The 20,150-nt window shown below is 34.1% G+C and overlaps 1 protein-coding gene across 6 annotated transcripts in view; it reads left to right on the top strand.

The window, feature by feature from the left end:
* The window catches only part of Mbs (Myosin binding subunit), a 127,511-nt gene that overhangs the window by 85,301 nt on the left and 22,060 nt on the right, over positions 1 to 20,150 (top strand). For all 6 annotated transcript variants that reach the window (XM_072538305.1, XM_072538302.1, XM_072538303.1 and 3 more), the window contains one exon: positions 14,815 to 15,006. In XM_072538305.1, coding sequence (XP_072394406.1) covers positions 14,815 to 15,006 — 192 coding nt within the window. The remainder of the gene's footprint in view (positions 1 to 14,814; positions 15,007 to 20,150) is intronic.

Raw genomic sequence — 20,150 nt, 5'->3', positions numbered from 1 at the left:
AAAAAAACGGTCACAAATAAAATTTATTTTTGGGTTTTATCTATCGCTATTTGGGACATAAAATAGTCGAGACATTTAGGTCGATTGCTCGGTTGTTGTACATTAAAATTTTGTAGAGCGACATTTATTATTGTTGTTTATAGAACTAAAAGGTCAACTGTACAAAAGTGCGACGACTTATTATTTAGGATAAATTATATTTTCGAATGTAGCTGTAAACTAGAGGTAGTGATTTCGTAGGCTGGTATTTTGTTACTTTATGATACTATCAGACTGTAATAGTTTTTATAAATTATTACACATTGTATCAGTTCAATATTCAATATGTAAATGCAATTTAAGACATGTAAATACAATTTATGATCTTAGCAATTAAACATAATCCACCAAAAAATTTTGATCTTTTAAGGTTATATATAAAATTTGTTATGATTAACTTTTATATGAATTGATTTCCATAAAGGAGGTATCAAAAATTTGATTTTTACTTCAAATAATTATATTATTCTAAATTATACCTATTAATTAACATTCAATTAATCGCTAATTGATGCACGATATTTTTTAATATTTGTTTTTTGTTAATATAAATAAATTTGATGGTTTACCAACATTAGAGCATGCAACATATAATTGACCATGCGGAATGATATTGTGGTATATGAGGCTATTATTGGGATACGTGGCAATAGGACGATTTTTCCTTCAAATCAATCGTCCAGTCAAAATGGTTGCTTCAGTAATATTTCTGGTGATACTTTGAATGACCAAACGTGTGCCGTTGCATATTCTAGGTGGTTTCAAATTGCGTAGCAGAATAATTGGTGAACCAGTTTTCAACTGAAGATTGTGTGGTGGCATTCCGGATATATCTAGAGGATTTAAAAATTCTGTTGGTTTACGGCTTCGTCTTCATTAACTATACTGTCAATTAATTTAAAAGATATCAGATCATCTGGTAACAACTGTTGAATCTTGAAGTTAATTTCGTCAAAATCAACATTTTTCGTCTCCAAAATTGCCTCCAGAAATTATCTGTAAGTTTGATGCATTGTGTATTTCGATGCAGTTTTATTTCGTTTCCGTTTCCAATATCCAGCAAATGTTTGGAAAATATTTGCGCCGATAGATCACTTTGCACTTGTACTCTTTTTGTTAATGGTCAATGATTGTTTTAAACATACTGAACTGAGTTTATTAGTCTAATTTATTAACTTTATTTATTATTAAAAATGTTCTAACACTTAGTTTATTAAAGTCTTTATTTAATTTATATATATATATATATATATATATATATATATATATATATATATACAATATTCTTACGCTTATCACAACTACTTTAATTTATATTATTTATTTACAATATTTATTTCCGCGTTACAATTCAAAACTCGACCCGATTATATTCTTCAGACTGCCTCATATAATGAAACAGCCGTTAGTTCTGGATTCCCTTCGAAGCAGGCGGTTGTTGACCCTTCTCGAATACCGTGGAACCCAGACTGGTTTTATAGCGGCTCGCAGCTGTGTTGACCTTCGAATTGTCTCGAATGACAGGGAACGCCAGACCGGTTTCTAGCGGGTCGGAGAAAATACTAGAACAGAAGTGAGAATAAACAGAATATTTACAGCTTTTTAATATGACTCATATTTTATCGTAACAATACATGAATCTCATCCGAATTCGTAAAGAGAGGAATAACCGGTAATGCCTGTCGGAAGTCACCAGACAGTAGTAAGACAACACCACCGAATAACTGAAATCTTTTGCATCACTGCAACCATTCCACTTCTGTTTTTAATGTTACACATTGTCTTTGGTTTGCTATGAACTTCTAATGGCAGCTTGAGTACTGAATGCGCTGATCGCATATTATCTAACAATTTTCTGAATCACCAGTAATAAGTAATGTTCTGGTGGAGAGGTAAGATGCCTGACAATACTGGCATACTGTGCCCATTGCACCAATAGCAATTTTAAAATGCGCAATATAATTAATGTCTGGGGCATATTCAAATGCAAGACGAACAAATGCTCGGTTGATTCCCTGTCTTTCTCGTTCTTGTGTTCTGGATGTAGCTATATGCTGCTCACGTGAAGCTCTCGTTCTTAATATCTTTTGTGTCGTACATGTTGGTCACGAGATTCTTATGCACGGTTCTGTTATGACCTCATTCGTTTGTTTGGTGTATAGTAAACAAATTAATAAATAGAATAAAACTTTAAAACTAATTACCGCTAATCAAAATTTATTTATTTACACCATATAATATATTGATCAAATGAACAAATAATAAAATCACAAAACAGTGTTACTCGATTTTCAATAAATACCCAGTGTGTATTGCATTGCTTACAACTGTAAGTTGTCTAAATTTGGCGCAACTCAACGACTATAAAATAAATTATCATAACTTTTTTTATAAAATATACTTTTTTATAAATAATAGAAGCTTACTTTCTTCATACATACGATAAAAATATATATGGAAAATTTTATGGATTTGGTATACTCAACTAGATTTTAACATTCTCAATAGTAGATTTTAATATGCAAGTTTACCTATTTAGAATTGTTTCATTAAATTTATAATTATTAAAATAAAATGTATTGAATTAATGCACTGAAATGTCATTAGGAATTACAATGTTCGTTTTCATAAAAAAGAGGAAACTGTTTAATAATGGTGATTCAAGTCTTCCTTTACGAATATTGTGTCATAATATTTTATCCTTTATGAAATGTTTTTCTTAATCTTGGTGATTTTTAATGACTTCTAAAGCTTCACTTTAGAATTAATAATCAACTTCAACGATTACGCTATCATATATTAAGCAAAGAACTACATTCTTTCGACAAATATGTAACTGCTATTTCTCACAGTGACAACTTCGGTGCAACTGCATATTGTTACTGCTAAGGAAAAATCGCAAACTAAGCCATCTCTACCATCGACGGAACTTATAAACATCCTTTGAGGTCTATTTTTGAAAAAAAAAAGCGGTAAATTTTAGTAGTTCATATTGATTTTCGCGTGCCAAACACTTTTTTTTAGAATACAGTGAACACAAAAATAACGATACCTTGTAGACTCATGGGCACCACATGACACATTGCAGTAACACAAGGATGTGCCAAGAGAGATTAACGAATAGGAACGAAAGAATAATGTGACTCACCTGCTACCGAAGACCTCGAACACGCGTTATGACATTTATTAATATTTTAAGGACTTCATAATTGAATTGAATTTTGCCCGGAATCGAAGATATTATAAATTTATATCATTCGTATGGTATGCGAGGTTTGATTAATGAATATCTACCAAATTTGAATAGTACTCACAACGTGAAATAATAGAATGACTAAAATTTTTTTAATGGATATTTTAACTTTGTCTTTGTGGGTATTTTTTCCTCTGAATTGTACTCTTTTTTCCTTTTTTGGTTTCCTCAGTTAATTTTTGTTTGGGTGTCTTTGAATTTTTGTTTGAGTGTCCACAGAATTTCCAAGGTTTCGTAGTTTTTTTTTCTCCGAAAACAAAACGAAATGTGAGGACGAGAGACATCTATCAAGCAAGACATGACGATTACTTGAGATGTACAAAAAACAAACGGAAAAAATTTATATTCGGATTAGTCACAAATTTTGTCTACTTGGTTGTATGAGTCAATAATAAATGCCGGAGATTAATGAGCTAGAAACTCAAATAGCAAAAGGGAACCGAAATTAAGCATATCAGCATTATTGAAATTAAAATATTATCTATCGAAAAATCAAAATAAAGCTTAACTTAAAACTAATAGTAGACCAACAAACTCTTTGTCAAAACTCAATATACCTTTTATTTGGTCGTGGTATACCCGGAGCTCTTGTACCCAGGTGACATCGAACCTTCTCATAGCAACAGTAACTTCTGCCGAAGCTGCCTTACTGATATCTACCTCTCTCCAGTTACTCCCCTGTATATTTTATTTCTAGACTCACAAAAGTCATAAATTTTTTTTAGTCCATCTCCTCTTCCGGACACGTTCACGGTAGTGCGCCTATACCGTGCATGAGTGTTTATTTGGTTATTGTCACCTTTGCTGTTATCCTATATATCCATAAGGTATTACAAGGGTTGTCTTTTTAGTTTTTATATAGCCATAAAGACAAAAAATATTTAGACCTTAAGTATTTTATTGCTTTTTAAAATGTGTCCCACCAAGATCGATACACTTTTGCATACGTTCAAGCCAATTAGTAAAACAATTATTCCCGTCTTCAGTTGACACCTGCAAAATCGCTGTTTTAAGGGCATCGATGGTTTCTTCTGGCGACTGGAATCGCTGCTCACGCATTGAATTCTTGATCTTTGGAAACGTGAAAAAGTCGTTGCGACTTAAGTCGGGGCTATACGGTGGATGGTTTAATAATTCGATGTTTTGAAACTCCAAAAACTCTACGAGTATTGTCTGTTAGGCAGTGTGAGCACTTCCATTGCACGTCGTGTGTTGCTTTGTCGGAGTTTCGCGATAAATTCTGGTAAAGAAACGGTTGTATACCAATCAGAAGTAATCGTTCTTTGATCTTCTAAAGCAATTGTTGCCACATGACCAGATTTTGACACAAAAATTGCAACTATTTTCTTTGACACACTTCGAGAACGGATCACTTTTGTTGGTTTTTTCTCATCGTGAAACACCCACACAGTTGTATCGCCATGAAACTCTCGATTTATGTCAACAAAAGATTGGGGTTATATTTGTGTCGGAAGCTTTTATTGGTGGTGCCCTCTAAGCGGTTATACGTAAAACTAAAAAGACAAACCTCGTAGAAAGATTGATGGTTGCTCCCTCCCGACCAATGGACGCTGATTCGGCTTTAGGCAATATCACCCAATAATTCAGCATACACAGATAAACTATTCATTCAACGAAGCGGTAGTGGATGTTAGCCAAGATTTTGACAGTAGTCATTTGACATTTGTACGTACAAAATGTCAAAAAAAAATTCCACTAGCCTTGTATCGACTATTTTTATGAAATCTTCTTGACAGACACTTCGAGACAAATGTCAATGATGAAATTTTATATTAAGGCTGGAGTTTTACAATGTAGTATATTATTGTTATTAACGTCAAATATGCCTACTTCAACTCACACCGTTAGAGGAATCTTTTCGGACAATACTGACGATACATCCTAGCAACTCACGAAAATCCATTAAAAGCTACACATCGTACATTATTGAAGTTATTTAGTAGAGCTTTAAAATTTGATGATAATCAAATCAAAATAAATGTGAATTCAAATCCATTCATATTAATTTCACCATAAGAAAAGAACAGTGTTTGCTACTGTAGATAAATAACTAAAGAAATTACTAAAAACAGCTTATCTAAATATCTTTCCAGTCCTTTAAACTCCAAGCATACTGAAAATGTGGATGTGACTAAGAAATGGAAGCAGATCGTCTTAAAAATGAACATCATAATTAAACAAACATGGATGTAGTGAATTAAAATTTTGGGATCCATAAACAACTAGCATTGTCCTCATACAAAGCAGCCAATAAATATATTCTGATTGTTAAATATATTTACTTAAAAAGAAGTTATTTATTTATTTACTTTTTTTTAATCATGAATGTATTTTGTTTTATTATACTAGACAGTAAGTATTGTTTCCCTAATGTCTACATTTCCGTATCGTTCTGCCACCTGCTTACGTTCAGTTCATGCGATTTTATTTTTAGCCGTCTTATTCACCTCTCTTGTCTCCCAAAAACTTTTCGAAACCGCTGGACGTGCAGCGCGCTCACGAATTTAGAAGAAAGATTCAAATTATTACTGTTCAAAATAGACTGTGAATTGGAGTGTTTTGTGTACAGTACACAAGTACAAGTTATCTACTCACGTGCTGTAAAAAAACTTAACTACCGCGAAGTCGAAACGAAAAATAAACAATAGTTTAAAATATCCCAATTTCGTGTCGGTGCTGGTAGAGTGTAGTTAAATGTAAAGTGTGCGGTTGGACTCTGCATAATGTCTTTCTTCAGTAAACAAAATGTTAATCCTAGGCGACGGTCCTCTTCGGCCGTCAGAAGTGGCACGACCACGTCTTCTTATAACAGGCCGAGAAGCATGGGACATTACACGAATCCTTACAGTTCTCCATACACAAACTCAACTAGTCCTTATTCTTCTTCTTTTACCAACTACAGTTCCCCCACATCCAATTACCAAAGCCCTTATTTTCCCAACGGTTATAGAGGAACTACATCGTCGAGCGGTTATGCTAGTTTGAAAATACCAACCAAAGGGTTGTTAAACTTGGTGACGTCGAATAACTATGCTAAGAAATATGACAGTGGTAGTGATAACGCAGGACACAGGTCAAGAGACTTATCGAGAGGTGGTAGCTATAGGGATAGATCGTTATCCAGGTCGAGAACTTCTTTAGGCTCCGGAATGGGTTCCAGATCTATTAGTTTAACTTCTTTAAATTCAGAAGGATATGTTGTAAGTTTGTTTAAATGTATAAAGTAGTTTATTTATAGTTTTAACATAGTAATTAATGTAACAAACGGATAAAGTTAACTTTTTTCACGATTGAAAAATTTAATATTGCAAGCCTTCACGAGAATACGTCAATTGCATAAATGAAATTGTATATTGCGAAATGGATATTAAAAATATAGTTGCGGTTAATGATTATTTTAAATTGGGATAGTCAAATTTGTTTTTTCTTCTCAGAAGTCTCAGAGAAAAATATTACAGACATCAATTTCGACTTACTCAAACCTCACATTTTTTATTGAGAATCAACCGCAATACGTTTTTTTGATGTTTCGATTTCCATTTCGGAAATCGTTCCCAAAATTTCCCAAGTGGAAATCGAAACTTCAAAAGAAATGTATTTTAAACTGAAATTGTTGTTAATTCCTAATAAAAATAGGTGATTGTAAAGCTAATTAAAATAACTCACTTCTTCAGCTTTTCTTTTTTCAGGGGTCGCTGTTCTTTGCTCTTCTTCTCCACTTATTTTTATCCATCGTCCCTTATTCATTTAAACCTTTCTGCCACGCAGTACTTCCATCTTCTCATCGGTTTTTCTCTACCTCTCTTATCCCATAACTTCTAACAGCTTTATTTTTCGTCCCTCATTGTTCTGATTTCTAGATCTGACGTGGCCAAACTATTTCTTGAATTACAATGACTCGTATTGAAGTGAATCATTTTCAATTGCTTATTTTTCTTATATTAGGGGCTCTTTGGTTTGCTCTTCACCGATTTGAAGTTTATATTCGTAGCTATTATGTTGACTGCCAACTATCTCGCCACTTTTTAAAGAGTCTTCCTGGTGGTCTCTTGTCTGTTGGCTTTGAAATTCCTTGCTATTCGGGCTATTCTCTCTCTCCCATTCTCATGACAGACTGATTCCATTCTCGTCTTCTCTGTCTCTGAACGTATTATGTATTGTGTTATATAGATCTCTTATCTTGATTTCCGCTGTGTTGGTTCTTGTTTCTATCGTGGAAGTCATTATCGATCTATCACACGATTTATATACCGGATGTACCAAAAGAAGCGGGACGATCGAATATTTCGCGAACTATACATCGGATCGAAAATTACACCCCTGGGGTTGAGATGGGGGACAATTTTGAAATCTAATAGCAACCCTCATTTTTTATTGCATATATTCATTCTTTATGAAAAAATAAGTAACTTTATTCATTCCATTTTATTTATTCGAAACATATTTTTATTAATAGATGGCGCTATATATTAGAAAAATACAATTTATCCTGATACCCTACGAAAATTAAGGAAACAGTCTAATATTTCGAGAAATATGCTTTCAAGTGAAAATCCAAAAACATGACATGACATATTATGACATAAATATATTAAATGACACTAAACACGACCCCCAACCACACCCTCTGTGGACAAGGAGGGGGGCAACTTAAATAACTTTAAGTAGAAAGCCACTTTTTTATTTTCTACGTTAAAAACTTTATATAGTGCCATAAAAACTGCAACAAGCACCCCAAGCGGGACAAAAACGTCATTGTGCCTTAGTTATGCTGAACGTATAATTGTTTTTGCAATTAAAGCGCCATCTATTAGTTTACTGTCGTATCATTATGTAGCCTTTTCAAAAATACTAATTTTGCATTCCGAGGCGTATATCCCGTGTTTTTCTACGATTGCAGCGCCCCCATCTATCACGAATCGAAAAAAAATCAGATAAAATTTCTTTTATTTTTTTACTTAATGTGTTTGGATCATTCGATCGATTTTTGAAAAATATTAAAAACGTGTTTCTATAATTTTTCTAGGATATCAGGATAAATCGTTTTTTTTTCTATTATGGCGCCATCTGTAAACAATTTAAAAAAACGAGATGTGGCACTCCGAATGACAGTGGAGGGGAAGTATAACAACTTTCTTATTGATTTACTCACGGAGCTATGGTTTTTAATTTAATTTATTTTATTTTACTTTCTTGTATTTTATTTTAATTTACGTTAATTTAGTTTGTTTAATTTTATGTTATTATAATTAAATTATTTTATTTTAATTTAATTTAATTTTTTTTATTATTATATTAAGAAACAAGCATGGGACTGCGTTTACTACTCCACGTAATGTGTGGTCGCGCGATTTGTCATTTTCATTGCGTTTCAGTCGTTTTTATTTTTTCATACGCCTGAGCTATCGACTGCACCGATTAATGCATGTCGTCCGTAGCCAAAGAAAGAAAGCTGTGCTTCCAAAAATGATTCGAATAAAAATTATTTATTTTTTCATGAGAACTCCAAATCTGTAATAAAAAAATAGGGCTTCCTATTTAAGATTTTAAAGTTGCTCCCCGGCCCATCCCAAATGGGCCCCGTAGGTGGTCATATTTGGTGGCATTCGATAGATTACTGAAACATATACATGTGTTTTTCAGTTTTTCGATCCGATATATATTTCGCGAAATATTCGACCGTCCCGCTTCTTTTGGCACACCCGGTATACGTATTTTCCCTTCCAGGCTGATATCTTACAGGTTACATTCCTCAGGTATCCTGACACGAAAGTCGCTTTGTTTGCCTGCTTTCGGACGCTCTCTTTAAGATCTCTATAGCTAAACACTTTAACTTCGAGATATTCGAATCTCTGAGACTTACAATATAAATATTGCCTGCAACAATTATGGCATAAGTATCAATATCAAAAAAACCAAATATATGGTTACAAGTTACAAATACTTGGGGAATTCAATAAATGAAACTGGAGACCAAAACAATGAAATAAAAAGACGTATCGAGATTGCCAGGGCCATCTTCATAAAGATGAGGAAATTCTTCTGCAACAGAGATATAAGCATGCCTCTCCGATTAAGAATGCTAAGGGGCTACGTATTTAACACGCTATTATACGGTGTAGAGGCCTGGACTCTCAAGCAGAACAATATAAAAAATATTGAAAGTTTCGAAATGTGGTGCTACTGTCGAATGCTGAAGATAAGTTGGGTTGAAAGAATCACAAACTTTGAAGTAATGCGAAGGATAGGAAAAGACCCAAAGATCAAACGAAGAAAACTCGAATATTTGGGTCACCTGATGAGAGGACATAAATACGCATTACTTCAAAATATAATGCAAGGAAAAATAGAAGTAAAACGGAATCAAGGCCGTAGAAGAATGTCATGGTTGCGTAATTTGAGAGAGTGGTTTGGCTGTACCACTAATGAACTCTTTAGGTCAGCTGTAAACAAGGTCTGGATAGCCTTGATGATTTCCAATCTCCGATAGGAGTGGCACAAGAAGAAGAAGAGACTTCTTTAATTATCTCAACGTTACATAATTACTATTTTGCAACTTATGGGTTCCCTGTCCACTACCAGAGATTTGGTCTTATCTATTAATATATTTGCCACTGTGTTGAATTATGTGCCATGCACTATAGGTTATTCTCATTATCGGAGATTAAGATTGCGTTGTCTGTAGAGCAGATGATTTTGATTTGTTTTTCTCCCATCTTATATTCTTGTCCTGTATTTGAAAATCTTCTATGATTTTGTCCATTACTAAATTAAAAAGTAAAGTGCTCAAGCTATCAAATTGACGGATTCTCGAGTAGATTTCTACTTCCGATATTAATTCATTCTCAACTTTTATTTTGTTTTTGTTCTTTGTATTAATCTCTTTAATTATTTTTATCATCTTGTTATATTGATTTTTTCTCATTTAGTAATTTTACACGTCTTTTACGTTTTACACGTTTTAATATCTGTTATCGAACCTCTTTTGAATAGAGCCTTTCTTTAACAGGTAATTCTCCACTACGCCGCTTATTCTCTCTCGTTTACACCTTTTTAGGTCCTTGCTAAACTTGATCTCTGTTTTCCTTTTTTTTTTTTCAATATATAACTTTTTTTTTAATATAATCTCTGTACTTCCCACAGCATGTCCGGGAAGCTAGTTCCACAGGTTCTGGATGAACAAGAGCCTTTTCATCTTCCTTGTTTGCTTATTTAATTTTTTCTTGTCCATTCTTGCCTTACGAGAATCTAGGCAGTGAAGAGTCACACCAGGCAGAGTCCCGTGTACCGGGAGAAGACTAAGAAAACAAAGTATTATCTGACGGGCTTAATCGGGATTTTCCATCCCCTTGACAAGACCAGTAAGGACTTCTTCATCAGCACTTATCTTACCAATAGGATTTATGCCGAGAGGTTTCTACGAGCTAGTACTGTTTCTGGATTTATGCAGCAGCTAACATTTTTAACTATTATGTTACTACTACTTTACCTATTTACAATATTTACTCTTCACGCTCTCAGTTCTGTTAGCAGGCGATAATGCTTCGTTTGCCATTGCTCTTGGTCTGTATTCACGCCACTGGATCTGTTTCCTCCGTATACCAGCTCGGCAAATTTGACATTACTTTTATTATTATTATTTTTTTAATTTTTAGGTTATATAGATCCACGTTCTGTGTATTACTTTGGAGATGTTATAACATTTCAATGGCTTCAGCTGTTTTTTTGCTACGCCAACAGCAAATCGAAGATTGCTTTTTGTCATCCTACTTTATTTCCTCGTTCGGTACCAATATTTTGAGTGGTATTATGGTTGTTATTATTACCTTCATAAATATAGTACAGATAACGACGGAGAGGAAGAGGAAATACGAAAAAGAATGATGCTTGCTAACAAAGCTTACTTATCCCTGTCGCAGCTGTTTGGCTTCGAAGACATCCATAGGGCAGTAAAGTTCAAAATATATAAAACCATTATACGACCAATAGCAACATAAGGCGCAGAAATATAGATCATGACAAAAAAGACGATATTGAGATATAATAAAGATATTGAGAAGGATGTTGAGACCCATTTGCGACAATGGTATGTGGAGAATAAGGTTGAACCACGAGATATACCAATATTACAAAGATTCGTCTATAGCAAATTATGCAGAATGACAAAGATTGTGCTGGGCAGGTCACTTTGTAAGAATGGATAATAACAACACCTAGTGGAACTATGGTGGGACGTCGGCTAGTAGGGAGGCCAAGGAAGAGGTGGATAGACAAAGTGAGAACCGATGCTAAAGATATATTGAGGGTAGATAACTAGAGGAGAGTAGTTACGGGAAGGGTTGCTTGGAGGCGGATGCCGGGGGTGGCCAGGGTCCGACTTGGGCTGCAGCGCCATAGGAGAGGGAATTATCTAAGACCAGTTTCTAAAAATATTTTTAAATTATCTAATATTTGAACGGACAAAAGAATTGGTGATGGCATAAAATAAGTATACTGGACACTGGCCATAATGACAATACACGTGAAAAAAAAGAAGCGAATAATATTTTATGTCAAAAAATTGATGAGATGTGAAACATAACATTCTATCATTCTATCTTCGCCTTTATGCGGGAAGTTTCTTACTACACGTCTTTATAAGTTTTATGTTGGCTCATACCACTATTTATCACCTTCACAGGCATCTCCTGAGTAAATGTCTGAACATCAGGCCTTTCTTAGTCTTCATCTGAAAAACAGCATGTCAAGGGATTCAATTATCTATGTGTGTTCTTTTATATTCAGACTGTTTTATTTCTTCCTATTTCTTTTTTGATACTCGCATTCTAGGAAAGCTGATATTTTCATATAATTTTTATATATAAAAATGTCTTCTGTTTTTTTATCTGCGTAATCGATTAATTTTCTATCTTGTGTAATTATATTGACGTGTTCATGTCTTTTGCGTTTTTGTTGTCTACCCACTGATTATCGTCACATCCGCAGCGTGAGGCGAACACTGTTTATACAATATTTTTACTGGTCGTACCATTTAGAAAAAAAAATTGTAGTTTGTTAGATTAAATCTGTCAATAGACTGCGTGGGACCTGTTTAATCTTAGTAATTGTACACGTAGGAATTGGTGAAAAATCTCATTTGTTTTCTTTAAAGTAAATTTAGAATAAATTGGCAGTATATTGTATTTTCTGTATAGGCGATCTATCTTATCTGACCTTGAGGTGACGAGATAAGTTAAAAATATTGACGTTTTCTAAAATTAAAAGTTAAAAAAAAACAAGGAATTGATATGGATGCGTTTCGGTCGATTTAAAACTAATAACAAGCATCGTTTGGTTTGTTTTTATTATATGGCTTACATGTGACCTGTTTTCTTTGTAAAGGTTTAGGGGGTAATTTAAATTTACTGCTTTTTCGCTAAAATTTTTAAAAATCAATTAATGTATGGGCTGTTCATTCTTTCAGTTTATAAACATTTACAATATTGAACCTGTAGGAATTTATGTTCACTGCACATCAAAATTAAGACATAATTTTAAAATTACAATTTTAGTCATAATTAAAACAATTTTTGTTTGTCCTTTTGTTTTTTAATGCTTTTTAGCCATGTGAAATAAAAAACTTTTCCTTTTTTACGAAAAATGTATTGCAACATTTGCTACATTAGCTATTTAAACATCATAAATCAATGAAGGAATTGAAAATTTTTCAATAAATCGAAAAGTTCAAAAAAATTAAACCAGTAGCGACTATTGCCTCCTTTGGCATTTATTACTGCTTGACAACGATATCTCATACTGAGAATTACTGTTCTTATTTCATCTTGGTGAATTTGATCCCAAATTTCAACTAATCACAAAAACAGTTGATCTCATGTTTTTGGTATGTTAGATAGTTGTCGTAGTCATCTCCCTACTATATCCCAAACGTGTTTGGGATATAGTAGGGAGTAAACCATGTAAACCATGGCAGGAATACTAACCTCCTGATGATATTGCTGCACAATTCTTGCAATTTGTGGTCTGGCATTATCCTGCATAAGTATGAAATTATCCCCAATAAATGATGCAAATGGCACGAGATGCTCTTCTACATTGTCTGTAATGTTACTTGTGTGATGTAAGCCGCCCGAGATCTAATCTAACTACGTACGAGCCTCCAAATTAAACCCACCCCACACTATTACCGAACCGGCACCATTCTGTACAGTCTCTACAGTGTTACACTGTGCGTAGCGTTCCTCAGGCCTTCTGTACACTCTGTTCCGCCTATCATTAGAAAAAAGACAGTACCTGGATTCAACAACAGTGAACAATAGTCTTCCCCAATCGTCATTATTCCAAAGAACATATTCACGAGCAAAATGCAATCTTTGGCTTCTATCATATCTGGTCAATAATGGGCCAGTAGGTACTCTTCCAGGGCGCAGGTCGCTTGCGGCAAGTCTTCTCCTTATCGTATTTTGGTTGATTCTAAAGTTATAACAATCCAAAAATTCATTTTGAAGTCCTGGTAAAAAACCGTTGTCTCAGTGTACCAAGTGTCAAAAACCGGTCTTGATTAAGAGAGGTGGCCCTTCTACGGCCTTGACCTGGTCTTTTCGAGTTACTTCCAGTAACAGTAAAACGTGTTAAGACTCTTACAATGGTTGACTGAGTAACATTACACCGATTAGCTAGTTCAACTTGACGGTATCCTTCTTGGCGAAGAGTAAAGATTCTAATACAGTCACTTTCTGAAAAAATTTCGATTTTCTTGCTGGTGGTGGTTCATCTCAAAGGAAAAAATAATTTAATAAACTTTAAAACGCTTTTGAACATTCAATACAATGTACTCCAACCCAAATAAATTCGAATTAAAATGAAGCACAACTAGCATGTTTAAAAACATCTGCGGTTTTTACCTTTTTTCGATAAATTTTACAATATACTGGAGAACATTAAAATTATTTGATTTACCACGATTTTTAAAATTATGCGTCAATTTTGGCGCGCAGTGTATATTTATATATTGTGTTGTAGTTGTGTAGGCAAATATTTTGTTCCCTCTATTTTTTTATGGAATATTGAAGGTCAACTTTTGAAGACATGTAATTTTATGAGAACTTGGGTATTTGTTTATAAATCATTCATTCGTTTGCCAATTTCGAAATATGAAGCACTAGATTTTTTTTATAAGAGAAAAGTCACTCCTGCTTTCTTATAGGGATGTGAAAGATGGGTAATAACACAAAGTGGTAACTCTAGAATCCTAGAAAACCAGGAAAATGAAATTTCTCAGAGTAACGAGAAAATAAAATATTACCGCAATTATAATGCCTTCACGATGACATCGTAATGACATTGTAACTTTTTGTGGTGTAATGTTTTGTGGCTGTTTAACGGAAGTGACCTACTCTATTTAACAGACTTAACTGTCGCACAGTGAAGATGAACCACAAAAGAATAAATTTCGCACTTTTATTGTTTTTGCTATATTTGCTACATTTTGCCTTTTGTTACAGAGCGGCACAGACCGAAGTAGCCGATCTAGAATAGGTAGTTCTTCGGACATTCGAAACGAGAACGGAGAAATCGACTACAAAAAATTGTACGAACAGCAACTCGCCGAAAACGACAGACTGAAAGACAAACTCAGAAAATCGGACGAAGAGCTGCGAGAAACCAAACAAACTTTGGAAAAAATTAACTTGGTCGTAAGTATACGCTTACTATAAATATGTTTTCTTTAAGAGTTTATAAATGTATGTGATAAAATTATCTTCATGATGCTTATAACTTATTTTCTGAAAACTAAACTTTTATTAACTTCTCCAAAATATAAATTATCGTTTATAATAAATGATTATGGAAAATAATACTCACTTTTCAAAGTAATACAACTAAATTTCAATTAACTACAGCTATGATTGCAGTTATCTTTGTATTATCTTGATGCAAGAAAACAGCTTTGTGCAACGTCTTAACTGTTGCGTCTATGGTGACACATTTTTTTTTTTAATTAAATTTATATAATAATTATCTGTAATTGTAATTGATATTACAGGAAATTTACTAAAAGTACGCTTTTAGAAATACAAAATACGGTTAGCATTAACTTTTTTTGTTGAAGATTGTATCTTAATTTTTTTTCGGTGGTGGTGAACCTCGATATGTCCATTATTTACTCTGTATTTTGGTCCCTACATCATAGTAGTTGATCAAGGACTCATCCATTGTCACTAATCTTTCAGGGACATTTTCTTAGTCTTGTTTATACCTCGTTAATTAAAAGTCGGCTGCAAAGGTCTTTTCGAGTTTGCCTTTCTGCCTCTATTAACATTCGTATTAAACCCATCTTGCAGGCAATTATTTCATGCCTATTTCGACAGTAAGTAATAAGCGCTTCTTATCATTAAATAAAACAAAGTGTGTGTGATATATCATAGACATTTTTTATTCGTTTCAAAAGCCTTTCGATCCCATAATGTATGGAATGTAACATCGTTTAAGTGTCCGCCGCGGCTTCGCTGGTTGGCGCGCATCCAAAATGTCTAGTTTTCCATGACTCTGTCGCATAAAGCAGGCTGAATTTGACCGATGGCATGGGTAATGTTGAATTGAGAGGTGAGAGCAGCTGTGGTTTATGGCCTATTCGCATAGACCTGGGACTTAAAAACACACAAGAAAGAGTCTAACGGGGTCAAATCGCACAATCTCAGTAGCCAATTCAATCACCTCTACCTGAGATAACCATGCTCTCAAATCGCTCTTGCACAATATTCAGTATGGCATGAGCTGTGTGCACGCAGCGCCGTCCTGTTGAAACAACTGTCGTTGTTGGTGATGGCCTAGCCAACGTCGTTTTCAAACAAATGTGGACCGGTGATGCCGCCAACCCAAAATCCACATCAAATACTGTAAGATATTTCGATAAAAATTACGTCTTTGTATATGGTTTACCTCCGTTTACCTTCAGATCCTAGATCAGTTGAATTTTGTATGGGTGCAGCCAGAACTCACGATGCGAAATTTGCTAAGTTGATGTACAGATGTTGGTTAATTGTTTACTGATACAGTGGACTCAAATTTATCCATCACACTGCGAGTAGTGATTTCTGTAGGATGATCATGGTTTGTATTGTAATTGTAAATTGTAATCGATAATGAACCCAGGTCCGAAATTGAAATCATTAGAGGAGTTAGGCATGTATTATGTCTTATGTAGGATGTATTATGTCTCCATGACAATTCAATGTATATAGTGTGTTCATTTTTGAAGAAGCATTACTATCTGAAAGTAAAGGAATAATAATTAATGGAAGATATATTAAAAACATAAGATATTCAGATGACACCGTGATTATGGCAAGCTCTGCTGAACAACTCTAACTACTACTAAACAAGACAAACAGTTACTGTAAAAAATGTGGACTAAAAATGAATATAAAATGGACTAAATACATTATAATAACAAAGAAAACAAATATACAAACAAACGCAGATTTTGAAGATTTACCGATAGAAAGGAGTGAAAAATACAAATACCTGAGAACCTAGATTTCAGAAAAAGATGATTAAACAACAGAAATACGGGCCAGGATAGAAATAGTAAGTATGCATTTGTAAAAACACTTTTGGTGATTTCATCCATGATTAAATTGAAGAAGACGTACTTAATGTTCATTTTGCAGGATAGGTAAGGGAATTTTTTATTTCGAAAATGATGGAACATTTGTGTGTACCCGTTTAGGATCTTAAGATCCTCTTCAGGCTAGAATTGAATGTGTTGTTTGTTGTCGTTAAAAGCAAGGCAGTCAGAAAAACACAACTGGGGCAGCGGTGTGTGTGGTGGAGCATCTTGGAGGCTGTTGAGATGGAGTCACTACAGGACCGTGTCTCTAATTACTATTGTTCCTGCAGCCGTTTTTTACGTCTACACCCAACTTCGAAACTAGTGTATTGCACTAAAGTTTTGTTATTGGGTGTTTTCGTTAACGACCAGATTGAAGAGCATACTGCGTCCACCTGTCTTATTCCGCTGCCTATTTCTGTAAGTTCTGTAAGTTGTCCATATATTCTGACTTCCATTTTGTTGTTTTGGTAGATGGTTTCGATAGTTTTTATAATATTTAGGGGAACTTTTCTATTATACAGAAGATGGATTACATTTTTGAGTCTGACTCAGGGAAAGATAAGAGGAAGAAGGAGTATAGGAAGAAGGAGAGTGTCACGGTTGAAAAATTTAAAGGACTGGTTTAGATGCAGTTTAATAGAACTCTTCAGAGCAGCAGTAGATAGAGTAAAGATATTGATGATAATATCCAACCTTCGATTGGGAGACGGCACGTAAAAAAGAAGCTCAAGGATCTATCCCAAAATATTCAGTTTTCTTAAAAGTAATACCGGGATAATTCGTAGGAAGCTAGCCCGAAAACTGGGAAAAAACAGAAAAAACATGAATGGCACCCGAATTTGAACTTATTGTTGTTATTTATACTTGTCAACTAAACATGAAATACGTGTACTTACACTAAATTGCACTGTGTAAATAAAATGTAAGAAAAGAAAAGCACCGAACAGAAACTACTGAACTTTGGACTACTAGAGAAATGGACTTTGTCATAGCATTCGTACGACAATTAAACTAGAAAAAAGTTTAAATGTTCGTAAGTGAAAGAACTGTTATTGGCAATATATGTCAGAAATATGGTATAAGAGCCCCTTTTCATATCAGTTGGCCCAACGTTAGATTGATAAAAAAATTAAATTTTAGAGAACAAAAATAAAAGCACAGCGTAAATTTTAGAAGTTTTAATGCATCTAATACATATCAACAAAAAAAATGTGACCAACGAAAAAGTTTACCACTGAGTTACACCCCCTTTATTTTTAATGTCATCCACAATTCTTCGAGGCATAGTTTTTACCAAGTTCTGACAAAATTCTAATCGAATTCGTAAACGAATCCCATATTTCTTGCAATTTTTCCTTCAATTCGTTGACGTACCTGGCAGGATGTTTTCTCAAAGCTTTTTTCATTTCGCGCCACAACTCTATCGGGGACAAGTTGGGACTGTAAGAAACCCATTCCAGAAGTAGTATACCATGGTCTTCAATAAATTTTAACTCTTTTTTGAGGTATGAAAACCTGCGCCGTCCTGTTGGAAGACAAAATCTTTCTCTGATGTTAAACGGTATTCCATAATCGGTAAAAGAGATTCTTCTAAAATATTCAAATATTTGTCCGTGTTTACAATCCTATCGATAAAATGTAACTTTCCCACACCTTTATGCTGCCCCAGATCATGACAGATGCAGGAAATTTGACTTTTCTTCTCAGACTGTCGGGATAGAAAGCTTCATTTTTACTGCGAATGACGCGACTCCTACTGTCTCCAACACACACTTTAAATCTGGACTCATCACTCCATCGTAATGAATCCCATTGCCACTGAGTTTAATATTTATGCTCTTTTGACCATCTTAGTCTATTTTTCTTTTGTTGTAATGTTAAAAATACTTAAAAATAAAAACAATTCGTACCAATTTTTTCAACTATAAAACTTACTTCGTAAGTACCAAATCCTAATTTGTGGGCCTCTCGGTGACATGTTGATCTAGAAACGTGTCTTCCAATAACGTCACTCCATAAAACACTTCATCATCATCATCACTGGCTCGACAACCCTTTTTGGGTCTTGGCCTGTTCTAGGATTCTTCTCCATTCCGATCTGTTTCGTGCTTTTTTTCTCCAGTTTTTTATTTTTAAGGTTGTTATATCATTTTCTATTTGTTCTAAGTATCTCAGTTTCGGTCTTCCTCTTGTTCTTTTTCCTACTGGCATCTGTTTGAATATTTTGTTTGGTATTTAGCCTTCTTCCATTCTTTCTACATGTCCTATCCAACGCAGCCGTCCTATTTTGATGAATGTTATAATATCCGGATCCTGGTATATTTTGTATAGTTCAGAGTTGTATCGTCTTCGCCATATTCCGTTTTCTTTTGTGCCCTTATATATGTGTCGCAAGATTTTTCTTTCGAAGGTGGCTAACAACGTTTCCTCTCTTTTAGTAAGTGTCCAGGTTTCTGAGCCATATGTGAGTACCGGTCATATTAGGGTTTTATATATTTGGCATTTTGTCTTTCTTGCGACGTTATCTGATCTTAGGTGTCTAATTAAGCCATGGTAACATTTATTTGCAATAAATATTCGCCTCTTCACTTCCTCCGTAACGTTATTATCAGACGTGACTAGGGATCCCAAGTATATAAAGTTTTTTACCCCATAAAACACTTAACTCCATATAATTTGCTCGTCGATTTTTCACTATAATGCGTCTTAATGCCCTTCGATCCGTTTCGGTTATTTTACTTTTTCGTACATTTCTAGGTTTTGTGACGACCGAACGTGTAGTTTTGTATCTTTTGACTATATTTCTTACACTATAGCGTGACAATTGCAATACACTCGCGATTTCCGAATTAGATTTTCCAGAATTAAAAAGTCTAATAATGATTGAACAAATTTTCTCATCGATAACTTGACCTGGACTCATCGTACAATCCACAAACAGCAAAAAGCTTTACAATACTACAAAATACATTTGACATTAACTGGCAATATTATTGTTTTGATGTCATTTTTCCATAGATACCTCTGGTTTTAACGTTATTATGAAAAACTTAACGTATGTTGACAGAAGTGAATGCATAGCCAGGGTTTAGTGAATTTTTTTTTTGTTGAAAATAAATAAAGAAGCATAAGGGTAATGTTTTTAATAAATATTAATAAAAATGCCATTTTAATTAATATGGGAAGTTCAATAAAAACATCCAGAGTATAATTTGTTTATGGTAA

The sequence above is a fragment of the Diabrotica undecimpunctata genome, chromosome 7 (assembly GCF_040954645.1).
Source record: "Diabrotica undecimpunctata isolate CICGRU chromosome 7, icDiaUnde3, whole genome shotgun sequence".
NCBI classification, from domain to species: domain Eukaryota; kingdom Metazoa; phylum Arthropoda; class Insecta; order Coleoptera; family Chrysomelidae; genus Diabrotica; species Diabrotica undecimpunctata.
This window is presented reverse-complemented; position numbering and strand designations above follow the sequence as displayed.